Below are 15,090 nucleotides of genomic sequence, written 5' to 3' on the forward strand. Positions count from 1 at the left end.
CCGGAGCAGCAGGAGGGCCACAAGGCGCTGGGTGTGGTTGCCCCGGACCTTGCGGTGGCCAAGGGCACGGCGGCAGGGGCGCAGTACCCTGTTCTGCCTGGGCCGCGACCACGCGGGAGGGGGAGCAGGCGCTCCCTCCGCGCCCCCCACGCCGCCGCTCTCTCGGGCCCCTTCGGAACCGGGCCCCAGCTCTCGAGTGGGAGCGGGGCTCCCCGGCGCGCAGTTCTGCCAGCCAGGGGAAGAATCTCAACTCGCCGGCCCCCGTCAAACCTGGGGGCCAGGCAGCCGTAGGAAGTGCCCATTTCTCCCAGATTCCTCGCGCGCACTGCCACGGGCGCGGAGGCCGCGAAGCCCGGCAAGCCCGCCAGCCCCAGGTCCCAAAGCCGCCCCGGGATCTCCACTCCTGCGCGGTGGCGCCCCAGGCCCCCGGTGGCGGCCAGCTCCCGCCGGTCGCTCCTGCCCTGCCCTGCCCTGCCCTGCCCTGCACGGGCCGCCGCGCCCGCGCGGCACCGCCTCTTTCTCTAAATACGGTGGGGCCCGCCCTCAGCACCCGGACGCGCGGCGGGTAGGGTGCGGGGCGGCCGGCGCAGCCCAGGCCGCGTGCGGAGGCGGACGCCGCGCCCAGCCAGTGCCCACAGCAGCGCGGCCAGCCGGGCGTCGGACCCAGCCTCAGGTAAGCGGCCCCGGCCCGCGCGCCTGCTCTGGAGAAAGCGGGTCGGGCTCTGAGCTGTGCGGCCAGGCCGGGCGCTGGGAGCCGGGGCAGCGCCGAGGCGCAGGGTATCCGAGCCCCACCTGCGCCCCTGCGAGCCCCTCGGGCTGTTGGTTGAGCTTGGGCTCCCTAAAAGCCGCAAACCGATTTCACACAAAAGATACTTGCCTCTCGTTTCGTTCCACAAACTCTCCAGAGCTTTGGACTTGGAGAGGTGCTGTGAATTTGGAAATGTATTTGGAAAACCGATAGGAGTGTTGGGGAGGCGAATTTGGCTTTGGGGAGGTTAAGTGTAGGGTGGTGTTTGGAAAAGGTTTCATTGCGAGTGAGTGTGGATGTCTTTGCATTCGTTTGTGGGTGCATCAGTCGGGGACGGAGAGAGAGACCGAGACTACTCCCACACTGTTCTGGATCAGACATCAACACTCAGCCAGGTACTCAGTCCACTAGTCCACGGACAAGAAACTACAGATCCAGTTTTGGGCTGCTATTTACTTTACTGGTGTTTGGGAATATGCCTTAAGATGAAGCCTTGTCACTCACTGCAAAATTGACTATACTAGGAATAAAGGAATTCCTGATAGGACTTTGCAACCCCCGAGAATCACCCTTCTCTTCCTTGTCTCTGAAACCGCAAAAGAGATTGCATGATTCGGGAAAAAAATTAAAACAAAACAAAACTGTATATATAGGTTTTAGGACTCGCCGTCGTGGACTCGCCATGGATTCTTTCCACTGGGAGCTTTGGAATGTACTCCCTGTAGGATAAATGGGGACGACTGTATACTCAATGTTGAAATTCTTATTCACTGCAGGATGTTACTGACTTAATAAAAATGATAAAGTAAAAAAAAATAATTAATACAATGCTGTCTTTGTCTCACCTTAACTGCATCCGTATGTCGTTTTTCCAAGTTTGAAATGAAAGCTTTTTTCCTCCTGTATTTCCTTTTTTTTTTCTCCAACTTCCTTCTGAATCTGTCATACTTTTTCCTGGAAAAGTATTTCCCAGTGTAAGATTACCTGTTTGCTTTCTTTACCCAGACTTACCTTCCTTAATGTGATTTTGTTTGTCAAGATTGTCTTGGCCTTAGGGCCTCAGTCTTGAGTTCCTTCATGTGACCCTGCGTGTGAGCTGCACAAAATATTTTAAGTTTTCTTTCCTTGGGCAAGTGAAAATAGTCTTCACGATTTTGACTTGTCTTTGCAAATGCAGGACCTGACTTACAGGGTCCTGGGAAAATATCTCATTCCTTGTAATAAAATAAGATAACTAGGTAATAAAGTCAGCTCTGTGTAAGTAGACAACTCTTTAGCAACTACTTGGTATATTTAATATACCCTTGAAGTATAGGGCTTGGATGATTTTGTGGAAGGTGCTTTCTCACTTGATTCCACTTATACTATTCTTTCAAAGCCAAGTTCCTCCCGTCCCCCTGTTTTGTGCTTTGTAACTAGCAATTTTATCAGCTGCTTGTTTTTAACTGAGTCTCAACCTCTTTGTGGAAGTAGGTGGCACCATGGAGGAGGGTGAGAAGCCACACCTGCCTTTGGGTACCTGTCCACTCTGAAGATGGAGCTCCTCCTGACCTGTTGTGCCACACTTTGAAGGGTCATGCCAGACCCAAGCAACTGGGCTACCAGTCTGTGCTTGCTGAGAACCCCAAGATCATTTTTTTTTTTTTTTGGCAGGGTCTTGCTCTGTTGCCCAGGCTGGAGTACAGTGGTGTGATCTTGGCTCACTGCAACCTCCAGCTCCCAGGTTCAAGCAATCCTCCCACCTCAGCCTCCCAAGTAGCTGGGACCACAGGCATCATGCCTGGCTAATTTTTGTATTTTTAGCAGAGATGGGGTTTTGCTGTGTCACTCAGGCTGGTCTTAAACTTGTGAGCTCAAGCAATCTGCCTGCCTCTGTCTCCCAAAGTGCTGGGATTACAGGCACAAGCCACTGCGCCTGGCCCCAAGAACCACATTTTGATAGAATCAACTTAAAAGTCCACGAAACCCACTGTGTTCCTGAACTGCCTTCTTAGTCTATTGAAACTGCTGAAATTGGGTCTTTGGTAGATGTAGCCTTAGAATAAAATATGAAATGGAAAGCTGCCGTAGTCTAAAACAGGAAATGGAAAGTTAGTTACGGAACTAACTGACTTGAAAAGCTGACAGCAGCTGTGATGAAAAGTGGGGCATTTGCAATCAGAAAGAATCCCTGTGGTTCTTCCCTCATTCACCCACTCCTGTTTTTTTCCCCTAGGAAAACGAGTTTGTAAGACTCAGAAAACGCCACACCCAGTTACTTTTGTTCTTTCATTTTTTGAAAAAAGATACACTTCGATGTGTAGTAATTGAATTTCCTCTGTTTTGAAGATCATCATAAATTACATATTTAAAAGTTTGTGAATGCCAGTTTTTCTGACTTATAAACCAACTCATTTTTCTACAGCTTATCAGTTGCATTAAGTTCTACCTCCATGACTTCATCCCGTGTGACTTCAGAAATGGCCAGCAAAAAACCAGGGTGGTTCTGGAACACCTGTGCCCACGTTAATTTGGTGTTTGGTTGTGTTCGCAGAGCTGCTGAAATCTTGGAGGGAAGAAAACGCATCTCACCCTGCCTCTGGGAAGGGGCCTCTTCTGGACATGTCTCCTGCAGCTGCTGCTGAGCCAGATGGGGACCAGCAGGACAGGCACGTCAGCAAGCTCATCTTCTGCTTCTTTGTCTTCGGCGCCGTCCTGTTGTGTGTGGGAGTCCTGCTCTCCATCTTTGGGTTCCAGGCGTGCCAACACAAGCCCCTCCCAGACTGCAGCATGGTGCTCAAGGTGGCGGGGCCTGCTTGTGCTGTGATTGGGCTTGGGGCTCTGATCCTGGCCCGCTCCCGGGCACAACTTCAGCTCCGTACAGGGCTGCAGAGAGGTCACCAGAGGGACCCCGACCGAGCCTTCATCTGTGGAGAGAGCCGCCAGTTTGTCCAGTGCCTCATCTTCGGGTTTCTGTTCTTGACAAGCGGCATGCTCATCAGCGTCCTGGGCATTTGGGTCCCTGGATGTGGCTCCGACTGGGCACAGGAACCGCTAAACGAGACAGACACTGACGACACGGAGCCCCGGATCTGTGGGTTCCTTTCTTTGCAGATCATGGGGCCCTTGATTGTGCTTGTAGGATTGTGTTTCTTCGTGATTGCCCACATTAAGAAGAGAAACACCTTGAATGCTGGCCAGGATGCCTCTGAGAGTGGAGAGGGACAGATCCAGAGTACCGAGCCTGTCCAGGTCACCGTAGGTGGGTGGCTGTCATTTGTATTTTTGCTTCTATCACAGTGGCTTTGCAGTTGGGTCTCACCAGCTGCTCCTGGTTCTGGTCTAGATTCTCTTTCCCACTTCCTCCACCTCTCACACATGTGCGTGTACACACTCCTGCCATGTGTACATACACAATGCTGCTGCTGTGGGAAGCCCCGGAGGAATCTTGTATACATCTTTCCTCCCAGCAACTCTTTCTTACTTTGCAAAGCATTGAGATATTAAGTAGTGACCTTGACTGAGGTCACAGAGCAAATTAAGAGGAAAGTGAGAAGAACTGTGAGGACAGCCTTGGAGCCTTCTGCCGCCTTAGGGACCCACTAAGTGACCCTGTTACCCCTGTTATTCTCACACCAAAACCACATAGCACTTTTAGTTGTGGGACACTTGGGTTCTCCTCCCAGGCTGTCACTAGCTGGCTGTCCTTGTAAGTCCTTCACCTCTCCTGCCTTGGTTTATATCCCTATAAAACAAGCAGTGCATCTCTAAGATTCCTGCAGCACTCGCATGCTAGGACTCTGGATGTGTCCGAGTCCAGCAGTCTTCAGGTGTTTTGAGGGGCCTCTGTACTGTCTCTGTGTTGTCCTTGTTTTTTTGTGACATCATCTGTGACTGTAGGGCTAAGGTAAAGCTTGGAAGCAGTGGGATAAACCGAGATGGAATATGACAGCACCTGCCACTTCTTTCTCCCATGGAATGCCTACAAGTTCCTCCTGGGTCCCCTGGGTTGTACAGAAGAGCTGGAGTGCCATTTCTCAGAGCCTGTACCCCCAGGACAATAGCGGTAGCTTTGGCCTCAGCTTCACACAACCAAGGAAAAACCCCATCGCTGCTCATTGGCAGATCCCTTTTTTCAGTCTCCTACTTTTAAAAGATAAAGTTGTGAAACCATTGACATTGAAAAGGCTAGGAAAAGAGGTCCGCAGAACAGAAACCATGGAGGGGACAGAGAGGGAGTGTGACAAGTGAGATGCGTCTCCTGCTTCGGGCTGTCTACTGGAAGCAGTGGAATTCACTGAGAACAGCCTGGAGGGGAGGAACTGGGTTGCTGGCCTTGCACGGCACCAGCCTTGGAGAGGAGGGCAGATGGATTTGCAGCCGTTCCTTGTGTAGCGCCGGGGTAGATGCTCCCAGCTTGCTTATTAATATATAATGGTGACAACACAAATATTAATTATATATTCATAATAGCTAACACTTATATAGGGTATATTTTTGTGCCAAACACATTTAAGTGCTTTAGCATGTGCTCTTAAAGGTCCCCCTTTGTGAAATTCATTCACACCTATAACAACCCAAGGAGGCAGATACTGTTAGTACCTCCATGTTACACAGGAAGAAAATGAGGAATGTAGACATCAAGTGACTTACCTAAGGTCACACACTAGCAAGTGGCAGAGCAGGGTCCCAACCCTAGTGTGTGGGCACACCCACAGAAGAGCCCTTGCATAACACCCTGCCCAGGGCACATGGGTGTGATTCCATTTCATCCTTCACCAAGTGTTCTTGGAAGTTATTAAATGCAAAAAGGGCTCTCTTTAATCTGATAGATGTTCTCAGTGCTCTTGAGGAACACAGTGCGGTACAAGTAAATATGTTCATCTAACGCTGCTGTGCTTCCACTTAGTTGGGAATAGTTCGAGCGGAGTTTTCAGGCCCAGTCTTCCACCTGGTGGCTGGAATCAGAGTGGAGGCAGGGGACAGAGCTGTGGTGCTGTTCCTGGCGTCCTTGTCCTGAAGTTGGTTTAAAATCTTTTCTACTTAACCCTTTAAACCCCCATCGCACCTGTGAAATCTTGCATCCTATCTCCTCTCCTTTGATATTGTGGGTTAGGGTTTACATTTTTAGAATCCAAGAAGCATGCTCTCCTTGTCGTGGATACACTCAGTGCTATCCTGGACACACAGCAGGTGAGTGAGATAGCGCTCCCTGGAGATGTGTGTATGTTGTGTGCTCACAGAGGACATCAAGTTCTGAAAGATGCATGAAAGGGAACTTGCAGGGTAGAGGCCTCTTTCCAGGGAGAGCAGGTTGCAGGGTGTGGGCAGGCTGAGCTGCTGGGACAAAGGGCAAGAAAGCCTTGGAGGTAACAGGGTTACTAGAGTATTTCATTGTGTGTTTTTGAGAGGTGATTGGCCTGCGCTCAAGGCTTACTTCATAGGTTCTTTATTCTACAGTGTGTAATTGAAGTGAACACAACCCCAATTCCTCTAACCTACCAAGACCTTCTAAAAAATTAAATGAGAATCCCAGGACAACTATTATGCTTTCTCACCTTTAGATTAGCAAAACGTATTTTGAACTCTCATTGCCATCTCCTTGCAGGAGGAAGGGGAGATGGACTTAATGTATTTTCTGAAGGGCTAAATTCCCTCTGGGAAATGATTGAGGCTGCTGTGGCGGGTGAAGGGTGAAGAGTGGAGCCAATTGCCTTTGGGGTGTTTCTTCATCATGCAAATCAGTGCCCTTGGCCGGCACTGTAGCTGAGAGAGTTGGCTCTGTGCTTGGCACTGTGTTCACCGCCAGATGCAAATCATCCCAAGTAGTCCTTCCTTCTACCTGTCCTCTGATACAGGTACCGCCCGGCCTGCAGTTTACAGCTGTGGCAACTGAGGTCAAGGAGGTCACCTAGCTTGTTCAGGTTGGAACCCCCATCACTTTAAAGAATCCTGCGCCACCCTAAGCAAGCATCAAATGTGCTAGGCATGCGAACCAGTCTCCTCCCTACAGGGAAGTAAAGCCTCGCCTCCTTCATTTTTCCTGAACTGTTATTGCTATTGCCAGCTTCTCAGAGGCCTTCGCCAGGCCCCCAGCAGTGGTGCAGCCACAGCCCTACACTGTTCTGGGCCACTCGTGTGGTGCATTTTGTATTGGAATCATAATTCAAATTAGAGTTTGCATCTGGTCCCTAGGGATATGTTCTGGAACGAACAGGGGCTACAGAAATGCAAATCTGTATTTCGGTAAATAACAGTTAGGGCCTGTAGCATGGCTTATTGTTATTTGCTCAGGAGCTGAAACTATATTTGAAGAACAAGGCACTTTAGCCAACAGCTAACTTGTAAATTAAAATTGTAGGCTGAAAACGAGAAAAGCTTTATCAGCAGTAGACACCCCAGAAGAGGGAAGAGAGCTTGTTGGCAAACAATTCACAGAAAGGTTTGGGCTTAGACTTGTTGTGAAATATAGGCCCACTTTCATACCATAATGATCAGCACTCTGGATTCTGAAATGTAGGCCTACTTTTAAAACATTTGTGGTATATATATATATATATATATATATATATATATATATATATACACACACACACATATGTATTAAACAATTTTAACTGTTTTTTGTTTTGTTTTTTGGTTTTGAGACCAGAATCTCACTCTGTCACCTAGCTGCAGTGCAGTGGCACAATCCTGGCTCACCACAGCCTCTGACTCCTGGGTTCAAGCAATTCTCCTGCCTCAGCCTCCTGAGTACCTAGGATTACAGGCAACTACTACCATGCCTGGCTGATTTTTTTTTCTTTTTCTTTTTCTTTTTTTTTTTGTATTTTTAGTAGAGACAGGATTTAGCCATGTTGGCCAGGCTTGTCTCAAACTCCTGACCTCAAGTGATCTACCTGCCTCGGCCTCCCAAAGTGCTGGGATTACAGATGTAAGCCATCATTCCTGGCCATTTTTTTTTTTTTTTTAAAGACAGGGTCTTGCTCTGTCACCAAGGCTGGTGTGCAGTGGTGCAGTTAGAGCTCACCGCAGCCCAGAACTCCTGGGCTCAAGCAGTCTTCCTCTCATTCTTCTGAGTAGCTGGGACTACAGGCATGTACTCCCACACCTGGCTAGTTTTTTTCTTTTAATTTTTTTGAGACAAGATATCCCCATCTTGCCCAGGCTGGTCTCCAACTCCTGGGCTCAAGCAGTCCTTCCTCCTCAGCGTCCCAAAGTGCTGGGATTATAGGTGTGAGCCGCTGCACCCAGACAAACCGTTTTTAAATGGTTAAAGGCATTGAATACAGTCACAATGTTGTGCAACCATCATCATCAGTTTCCAGAACTCTTCCATTGGAAACTCTGTACTCACCAAACAGCAACAATCTCTTCCCCCTCCCCACTTCCTCTCAGCCCCTGGTGACTTAGTCTACTTTTCTGTCTCTATACATTAACGGGCTCACTTTTAAATTCTGGAGTTAGCAGCAGGTGTGTTGACCTTTTATATAGATGGGCCAAATTTAGAATTAATTAATTTTGCTTTTGCTAATTTGCTTCCATTTATTACCCACCTGCCTTCAACTAAATATTGTGTTTCCCTAGGTGACTCGGTAATAATATTTCCACCCCCTCCACCACCTTACTTTCCCGAATCTTCAGCTTCTGCGGTCACTGAGAGTCCTGGGACCAACAGTCAGCTTCCGAATGAAAACCCCCCTTCATATTACAGTATTTTCAACTATGGGTAAGAATTTCCATTTGAACTTCAAGAGAGGCCTGAATTCAGGCCAAACTAGTATTAAGGCTGAGGTTCACCAGGAGGCATTTAAGTGTATCTTTTTGCTGATGTTATGTCAGAATTAGTGTCTTGATATTAACAGTACCTTTCAGGAAACTTTGGGCAGCACATAAGTTAAAAATGATAAAGTGATCATGCTGGGTTAATATGAAGCCTACTCCAGCCATCTTTATGTGGTCCTAACTGGGGCCATACTCAGAATGTTTAACAACCCTTGCCGGGGGCGATGAAAAAAGCAGCCAATCAGAGGCACTTTCAATTTCCCACCTGCCGATAGGTGGGAGTTTGCAAAAGGAGTAGTCTGTGGTCCTTTTGTGGCTTAGGGGTGGAAAGTTAGGGTTTTCCTTTCAATTTAGTTCTAGGAAGTCAGCATGAAAGGGCTGTAGGTTCCTTGCCTCCAGACCCTATTCTTCTGCCTCAAACCGAGATCGCACCACTGCACTCCAGCCTGGAAAACAGTGAGACTCTGTCTCAGGAAAAAAAAAAAAAAAAAAAAAGAATGTTTAGCAACCCAGCAATCAAACTGAGTGCCAGGGCTAGGCCAGGAGGCCCCTGTTATTGTGCTAGGCTTCACTGCTTTAGATCATGGAGAGGCATAAGGGTCCCAGGGAATCCTCAACAGTTACAGAAGAGCTGTAGTACAGAAGTACTGTAGCCATGCTTGGGTGACTGGCTAAAATCAGCCTGAGCCCTGACCCAACACAGCTGGGCCTCTCCCTCAATATTCACTCCTTCCCTGGGGCACAGAGAACATCAGGTCAGCACCCACCCCACATAGAAGGCAGCAAGGTAGGCTCTAGTGGGCCGGGCCTGAGGTGCCAGGAGCCTGTGGGGAGGGAGTCTGGATGGAGAAGGACATTGAGGAAGAGGCAGAGATGATGAGTTCCATGGTGAATGACAGGGAAGCTCGGAGGTCACCAACTGAGAGGACGTGGGAGATGAACTTAGCTTCAGTGGGGAGAAGATGGTGGGTGGCTGGTGGGGGAGGCACAGTGAGATGAGGGCCTTGGAGGCAGACTGGGAGGGAGAGAGAGCAGGTGATGGAAATGGAGCTGCAGAGGTTGCTGGAACCAGGAGGACAAAGAGTCAGGGACTAGTGGGAAACCCACAGGAGGGGCTCATGCAGACCCCAGAAATATGCTCAGGGAGCAGAGCTGGAGAAGGCTCTGGTGTTACCTTCTAGAATAGGAAACCAGGATGTAGGAAGGGAAGAGCATTGCTACAAATTGTCACAGAGTGGAGTGGGTAAGACAATAAGATATGTGCATTTTTGCATGCAGCAAGCAGCAGGGACAGAGGGACTGGCACTCATTGCTGGTGACAGCACCACCTTACCTTGTCATTCATGTTTAAGGACCTCCCACTCTTGCTCTGATGGAGCAAGCAGTGGGCCAGGAGCAGGGGCCAGGTGGATCCCTGCCTTTCCTCTGGGGCTTGGAGGGAATGAAGTTATGTAGAGATTCTTTTCCACAAAAGTAGGGGGACAGGTTATCTGATGGGAGAGAGAAAGAGGTGGCTGACAAGGACGGAGTTTGCTTTAGAGCTTCATAAGGGGTTATGATGGGGGATCCAGGGAGGTGCATGTGGGAGCTGCCCCGTGTGAAGAAAGGGCAGGCTAGGGCTGGACCTCTGTAGAGTTCTCATCGTGAATGATCATATTGTTTTTTCTTCTAATGATAAACTTCCCCAAACCCTAAAATCAATGTCTAGTAACTTAAACTACTGCTGCTGCTACTATGATTTCTGTGTCCCAGGGTCTGGCTTTTCTTTCATGAGTTTATGTAACTCTCATATCCACTCTAGGAGAAAGGAATGTTATCATCTTCATTTCACAGATAAGGAAATTGAGGATTAGTGATGTTGAATAACTTGCCCAAGATCACATAGCTGGGAAGCAGCAGAGTAGATTCCAGTGCAGCTCGGCCTTTGTTAGAGCCCGCTCCATTAGCCAGTATGCCTTCCTGTCGTGCTTCAGGTTTGGGCTTAATGTTTTAATTTTCCATGGCATAAGTTTGTCTACCTTATGTTAGCTGTCCCAGAAGACAGAATAGCAGAGAACAGTAACTGTGTCTGTGTGTGTGTGTGTGCACATGTGTGTGGGCGTGTGCACGTGTGTATGTGCTCTCTTTGGATGGTGTCTGTAAATTTGTATTCAATGTCTTTTCAATGACAAGTGAATGACAGCAGGAGTGAGACTGTCTTAATGTTACACTCAGCTCTAGGAAAAGGAAAAGGTAACAAATCAAACATCTATGAAAAGCCCAGTGTGGGAGAAATTAGTCCTCAGATTCTTGCAGATACTCCTAAGTGCCTGTGATTAAACATTTGAAAAGAACCTAGTACTTAAGGGGTGTCGCTGTTTCCATCCCCTCCCCTTCATGTTCTCTCTCCTTCCCTTTAGCAGGACCCCAACTTCTGAGAGTCAGGGTGCAGCCTCCGAGAGAGACTGTGAATCCATATATACCATTTCCGGGACGAATTCATCTTCTGAGGTCTCACACACTCCACATCTTCCATCTGAATTGCCTCCTAGATATGAAGAAAAAGAAAATGCTGCAGCTACATTCTTGCCTCCATCTCCTGAGCCTTTCCCACCGTAAACTGTGGACTCCAGTTCAGTTTTATATGTAATGGATCACTATTTTATTTAATTTGTTTTTTTAATAAAAAATACAACAGCATTGGGTATATTATAACTTTCCTGATACAGCATCAACACGAGTAAGCAACCTTCCAGGCCAGATTCCAGCCATTAGTGCTTCAGATCCTGGAGAGGGGAAAGTGCCCAGGGTCCAGGCACTTAATGTGGCTTTTTTGGATAGTATCTATCCATTTGTACTCAATTTCTTTTCAGTGACAAGGGGAAGGACGACAGGAGTGAGACTGTCTTAATTTGTTCATTTGTACATTATACATTTGGACCTATGACTCTGGGAGGTAAGTGAGATTATTTTTATTGGTGGATAAAGAAACAAAGGTTCAGAGAGTCTAACTTCTTCAAGATCACATAGCTTCTATGTGGTGGGCTTGATTTTGAACCCATCTAGCTGGTTTCTGAAAGACAGGCTCCTCGTCACCACCCTGTGCTGTCAAAGGACTACTAGCAGTAGTGGTTAATGTTTAGCTTGGTCTATGCTGTCTCCTGGGTTAGCTGCTTCTGAAACAGAGAAACAAGATTACTCCCCTCATTTCTTTATTATTTCTTCTCTTCTGCTCTTTATTCTTTCTCTCCCTTCCTCCTTTCTCCTCTTCCTACTCTCCTTTTCTTTTCTTTCCTTTTGAAAGAAGCTGATTAGGGAGCCCTTATGCTGGGGCAGTCTCAAGCATGTTGATACCCTAGAGTCTTCTTATCGTGAAATTTCTTGACAGGAAATTTCTTGGGACACTTTGGCAACTAGATTCTCCTCAAGAGGCTCAGAAAGGATTTGCCTTTCTGTATGAAGACATACTGGAACCAAACTGTCTGAACCATTGCCTTTTTATTCTTATAAGGATACTGCTAGCCAAAGCCTATTGTATAGTTGGGTGTGTTAATATGTATTTATTTAATTCTAGATCTAAACCTTAAGAAGTAATGACTATTAGTATTTCTAACTGGAAGAAACTGATTTTTAGAATATGAAATCTGTAGTAATAGCTTTTTTGGTAACAAAATTTCATGTAGCAAAAATGTGAATTTTTTTAATGCCTTTTACACAACCCATAATCTCCCCCCAAATTGGTTTATTCCAGCATTTAAGTGCCTGAAAGCAGAGCAAAGGGGCGGACATGCTCCAACAGTTTGACTGAAGTAATGAATGATTTCATGTGAATTGCCACTGAGATAAGTCAGGGTGGCAGTTGGTACCAGCTGTACTAATCTATTTTTAAATTGGACATTTATTGGCTTGAACTGCTCTTAAAATTCTGCTATTTTTTTCCTCCTGGGAGGTTAATTATTCACATTTAAAAATTAGAACAAAACTTCCTTCTGCTGTTGTTTAAAATGCTCGAGCTGAAACTTCTAGGTAGAATTACTTTTAAGCATTTATGAGTCCTCATATTAATCAAGAATCTTTTTAATGGCTCGGCATTTGGATTTGTAACTGGGTATTTTACATTTATATGCTATGCTAATAAACTTAAGCAAGGGGTTTGACATGCTCAGGAATAAGTTTGACCTTGTGGTTATGGAAGTCTATTCCAGTTCCCTCAGTCCTTCACAGTATTCAGCAAACCTGGGACTGAGCTGAAGTCGGCAAACCTCCCAGTGTTGAAAATGCTGAAAGTGTGAGGATGTTTGTTGTGGGGCTGCAATCACATGCAGCAGATCTGGGCCAAATCATTTAACCCTAGTAAGACGTGTTCTTTTCTTGTCATGGTGCTGGCAGAGGATGACAGCTTCTGAAAGCCCCCTCAGTGGACTGTGACTTGTTTTTCTTAGGGTTGTTAGGTTTTTTATTGAGGTAAAATTTGCATAATATAATTAACTGTTTTGTTATGTTTTTATGTATTTATTTTGAGACTGTGTCTCCTTCTGTTGCCCAGGCTGGAATATAGTAATGCGATCATAGCTCACTGCAGCCTTTAACTCTGGGCTCAAGCCATCTTCCTAATTCAGCCTCCTGAGTAGCTGGGATTACAGGCGAGCGCCACCACACCCAGCTCATTTTAAAAATTTTTTGGGATTTTTACTATATTACCTAGGCTGGTCTCCAACCCCCAGGGTTCAAGCAATCCTCCTTCCTTGGCCTCCCAAAGTGTTGGGATTGCAAGTTATGGAAGTCTATTTCATTTCCATCAGTCCTTTGCCATATTCAATGGGTGAGTCACTGTGCCTAGCCTACAATTAACCATTTTACAGTGAACGATTCAGTGGCCTTTAATATATTCACAGTGTTATACAAACCACCACCTCTAATTCCAAATCATTATCATCACCCTAAAATAAAAAAACCCACACATATTAAGCAGCCCTTCCCCATCCTTCTCTTCCTCTCTGCCCCAGCTCCTGGAAAAGACCAGTCTGCTTTCTGTCTGTATGGGTTTACCTATTCTGGATATTTCGTATGAGTGGAATCACATAATATGTGACCTTTTGTGTCTGTCTTCTCTCATTTAGCATGTTTTCAAGGTTTATCCATGTTGTAACATATATCAGTACCTCATTTTTATGGCCAAGTAATACTCCACTGTATGAATATACCACACTTTGTTTATCCATTCACCCATTGGTGGACACCTGGTTGTGTATACCTTTTGACTGTTGTGAATGATGCTGCTACGAACATGCGTGTGCAAGTATTTGTTGGAGTACCTGTTTTCAATTCTCTCAGAATTGCTGGATCCTATGTTAACTTTGAGTTTTGGAGGAACCACCATCCTGTTCTCCACCATTTTACATTTCTACCAGCAATGTGTGAGGGCTCTAAGTTTTCCAGTTCCTCACCAATGCTTGTTTTCTATTTTTAAAAAAGTATAGCTATCCCACTTGATAGGAAGTAGTTTTTCATTGAATTGTGTTTTCCTAATGGCCAGTGATACTGAGTATCTCTTCATGTATGTTACTTGGTTTGGAACATCAGACATTATCATCAGCACACAGAATCTTACAAATGTTACTCCAGATTTTCCTCCTATGGCTTTGGGAGGTCTGATGGCCTCACTTGAGATAAAATAGTGGTGAGGTCTGCAAATTCAGGTGGGATGACCCACCCACACCACCAGAGGATGAAAGCTGAGGGGCAGGCAATATTCACCCGGTCTCTACCTGAGAGTTTCATGTGGGGATAGGAAGAGTTATGGTGCCCAACCCTGCCCCAGTCATGTGGGTGTGGCCATTGGTTTTCTGATATGGGTGCTGTGTCCAGCAGTGAGGCAATGTGGGCAGTGGGTCTCTCCCAAAGGGGCCATCATTCCAGGGTAGATCTTAGGAAAGGAGTGGGTGCAGAGATAGGAACTAGGAATTAGACCTCAGGACTGGCCTTAGGTCATGGAAGAGAGATCTGGCAGTTCAGCCAATCAGCCAGGATCTGTCCTGAGAGCACATGCAGAGCTCAGGTGGGGCCCCTGTCAAGTGGAGGAAGTTCCTGCAGTGTTTCCTAAACTTCCAGGAAGATAAGAACCACCTAGAGTAACTGTTGAACATGTTAAATTCCCCTGCCCCATTAATCTGCCACCCCCTCCAGCCCAGGAGATAATGTTTATGTTTACCATCCTGAATCCGGGAAATTCTGCCTGTGGTGACAAGATAAACTGCAGTGGTCACACCCCGTGGGCTAGATAATCTGGGATTATGACCGCTCTTGTCACTTCTTGGCCTTCTAGGGAGTCTGTTTACATGTCCCAGCCTGTGCTAGGGGTCCTCATGGGGAGGGGTGTGGGTTCACAGTCAGCCCTCAGTGCTCATGGAGGCTTCCCACAGCCTCTCTGTCCCAGCGTCCCCAGAGGCTCCGTTGGTAATTTGTGAGAGACCCCAAGGGTGTGGGAAACAAAGGCAGGGGCTCCTCACCTACCTGTTCTCTCACAAGTGTGCAGTACCCCTCAATCTCCAGATGGGGGATCTTGGACTCATTTGTTAAGGAAGGTGTTTTTTTTTTTT

The 15,090-nt window shown here is 46.9% G+C and overlaps 1 protein-coding gene across 2 annotated transcripts; it reads left to right on the top strand.

Moving 5' to 3' along the window:
• The first annotated feature begins 552 nt into the window (after window positions 1-552).
• TMEM171 (transmembrane protein 171) lies at window positions 553-11,191 on the top strand. 2 transcript variants are annotated; one of them, XM_064376044.1, is made up of 4 exons: window positions 553-673; window positions 3,282-3,989; window positions 8,315-8,456; window positions 10,912-11,191. In XM_064376044.1, exons 2-4 carry the CDS (start codon window positions 3,350-3,352, stop codon window positions 11,108-11,110), a joined length of 981 nt encoding a protein of 326 aa, XP_064232114.1. In that variant the 5' UTR covers window positions 553-673; window positions 3,282-3,349; the 3' UTR covers window positions 11,111-11,191. The 2 variants fall into 2 exon arrangements, with proteins under 2 accessions (XP_064232114.1, XP_064232115.1); XM_064376045.1 differs by having other exon boundaries at window positions 10,915-11,191.
• Window positions 11,192-15,090: the final 3,899 nt, after the last annotated feature.

Source organism: Aotus nancymaae, unplaced genomic scaffold (genome assembly GCF_030222135.1).
Source record: "Aotus nancymaae isolate 86718 unplaced genomic scaffold, 86718_ANA_hifiasm-v0.15.2.pri h1tg000014l, whole genome shotgun sequence".
NCBI classification, from domain to species: Eukaryota; Metazoa; Chordata; class Mammalia; order Primates; family Aotidae; genus Aotus; species Aotus nancymaae.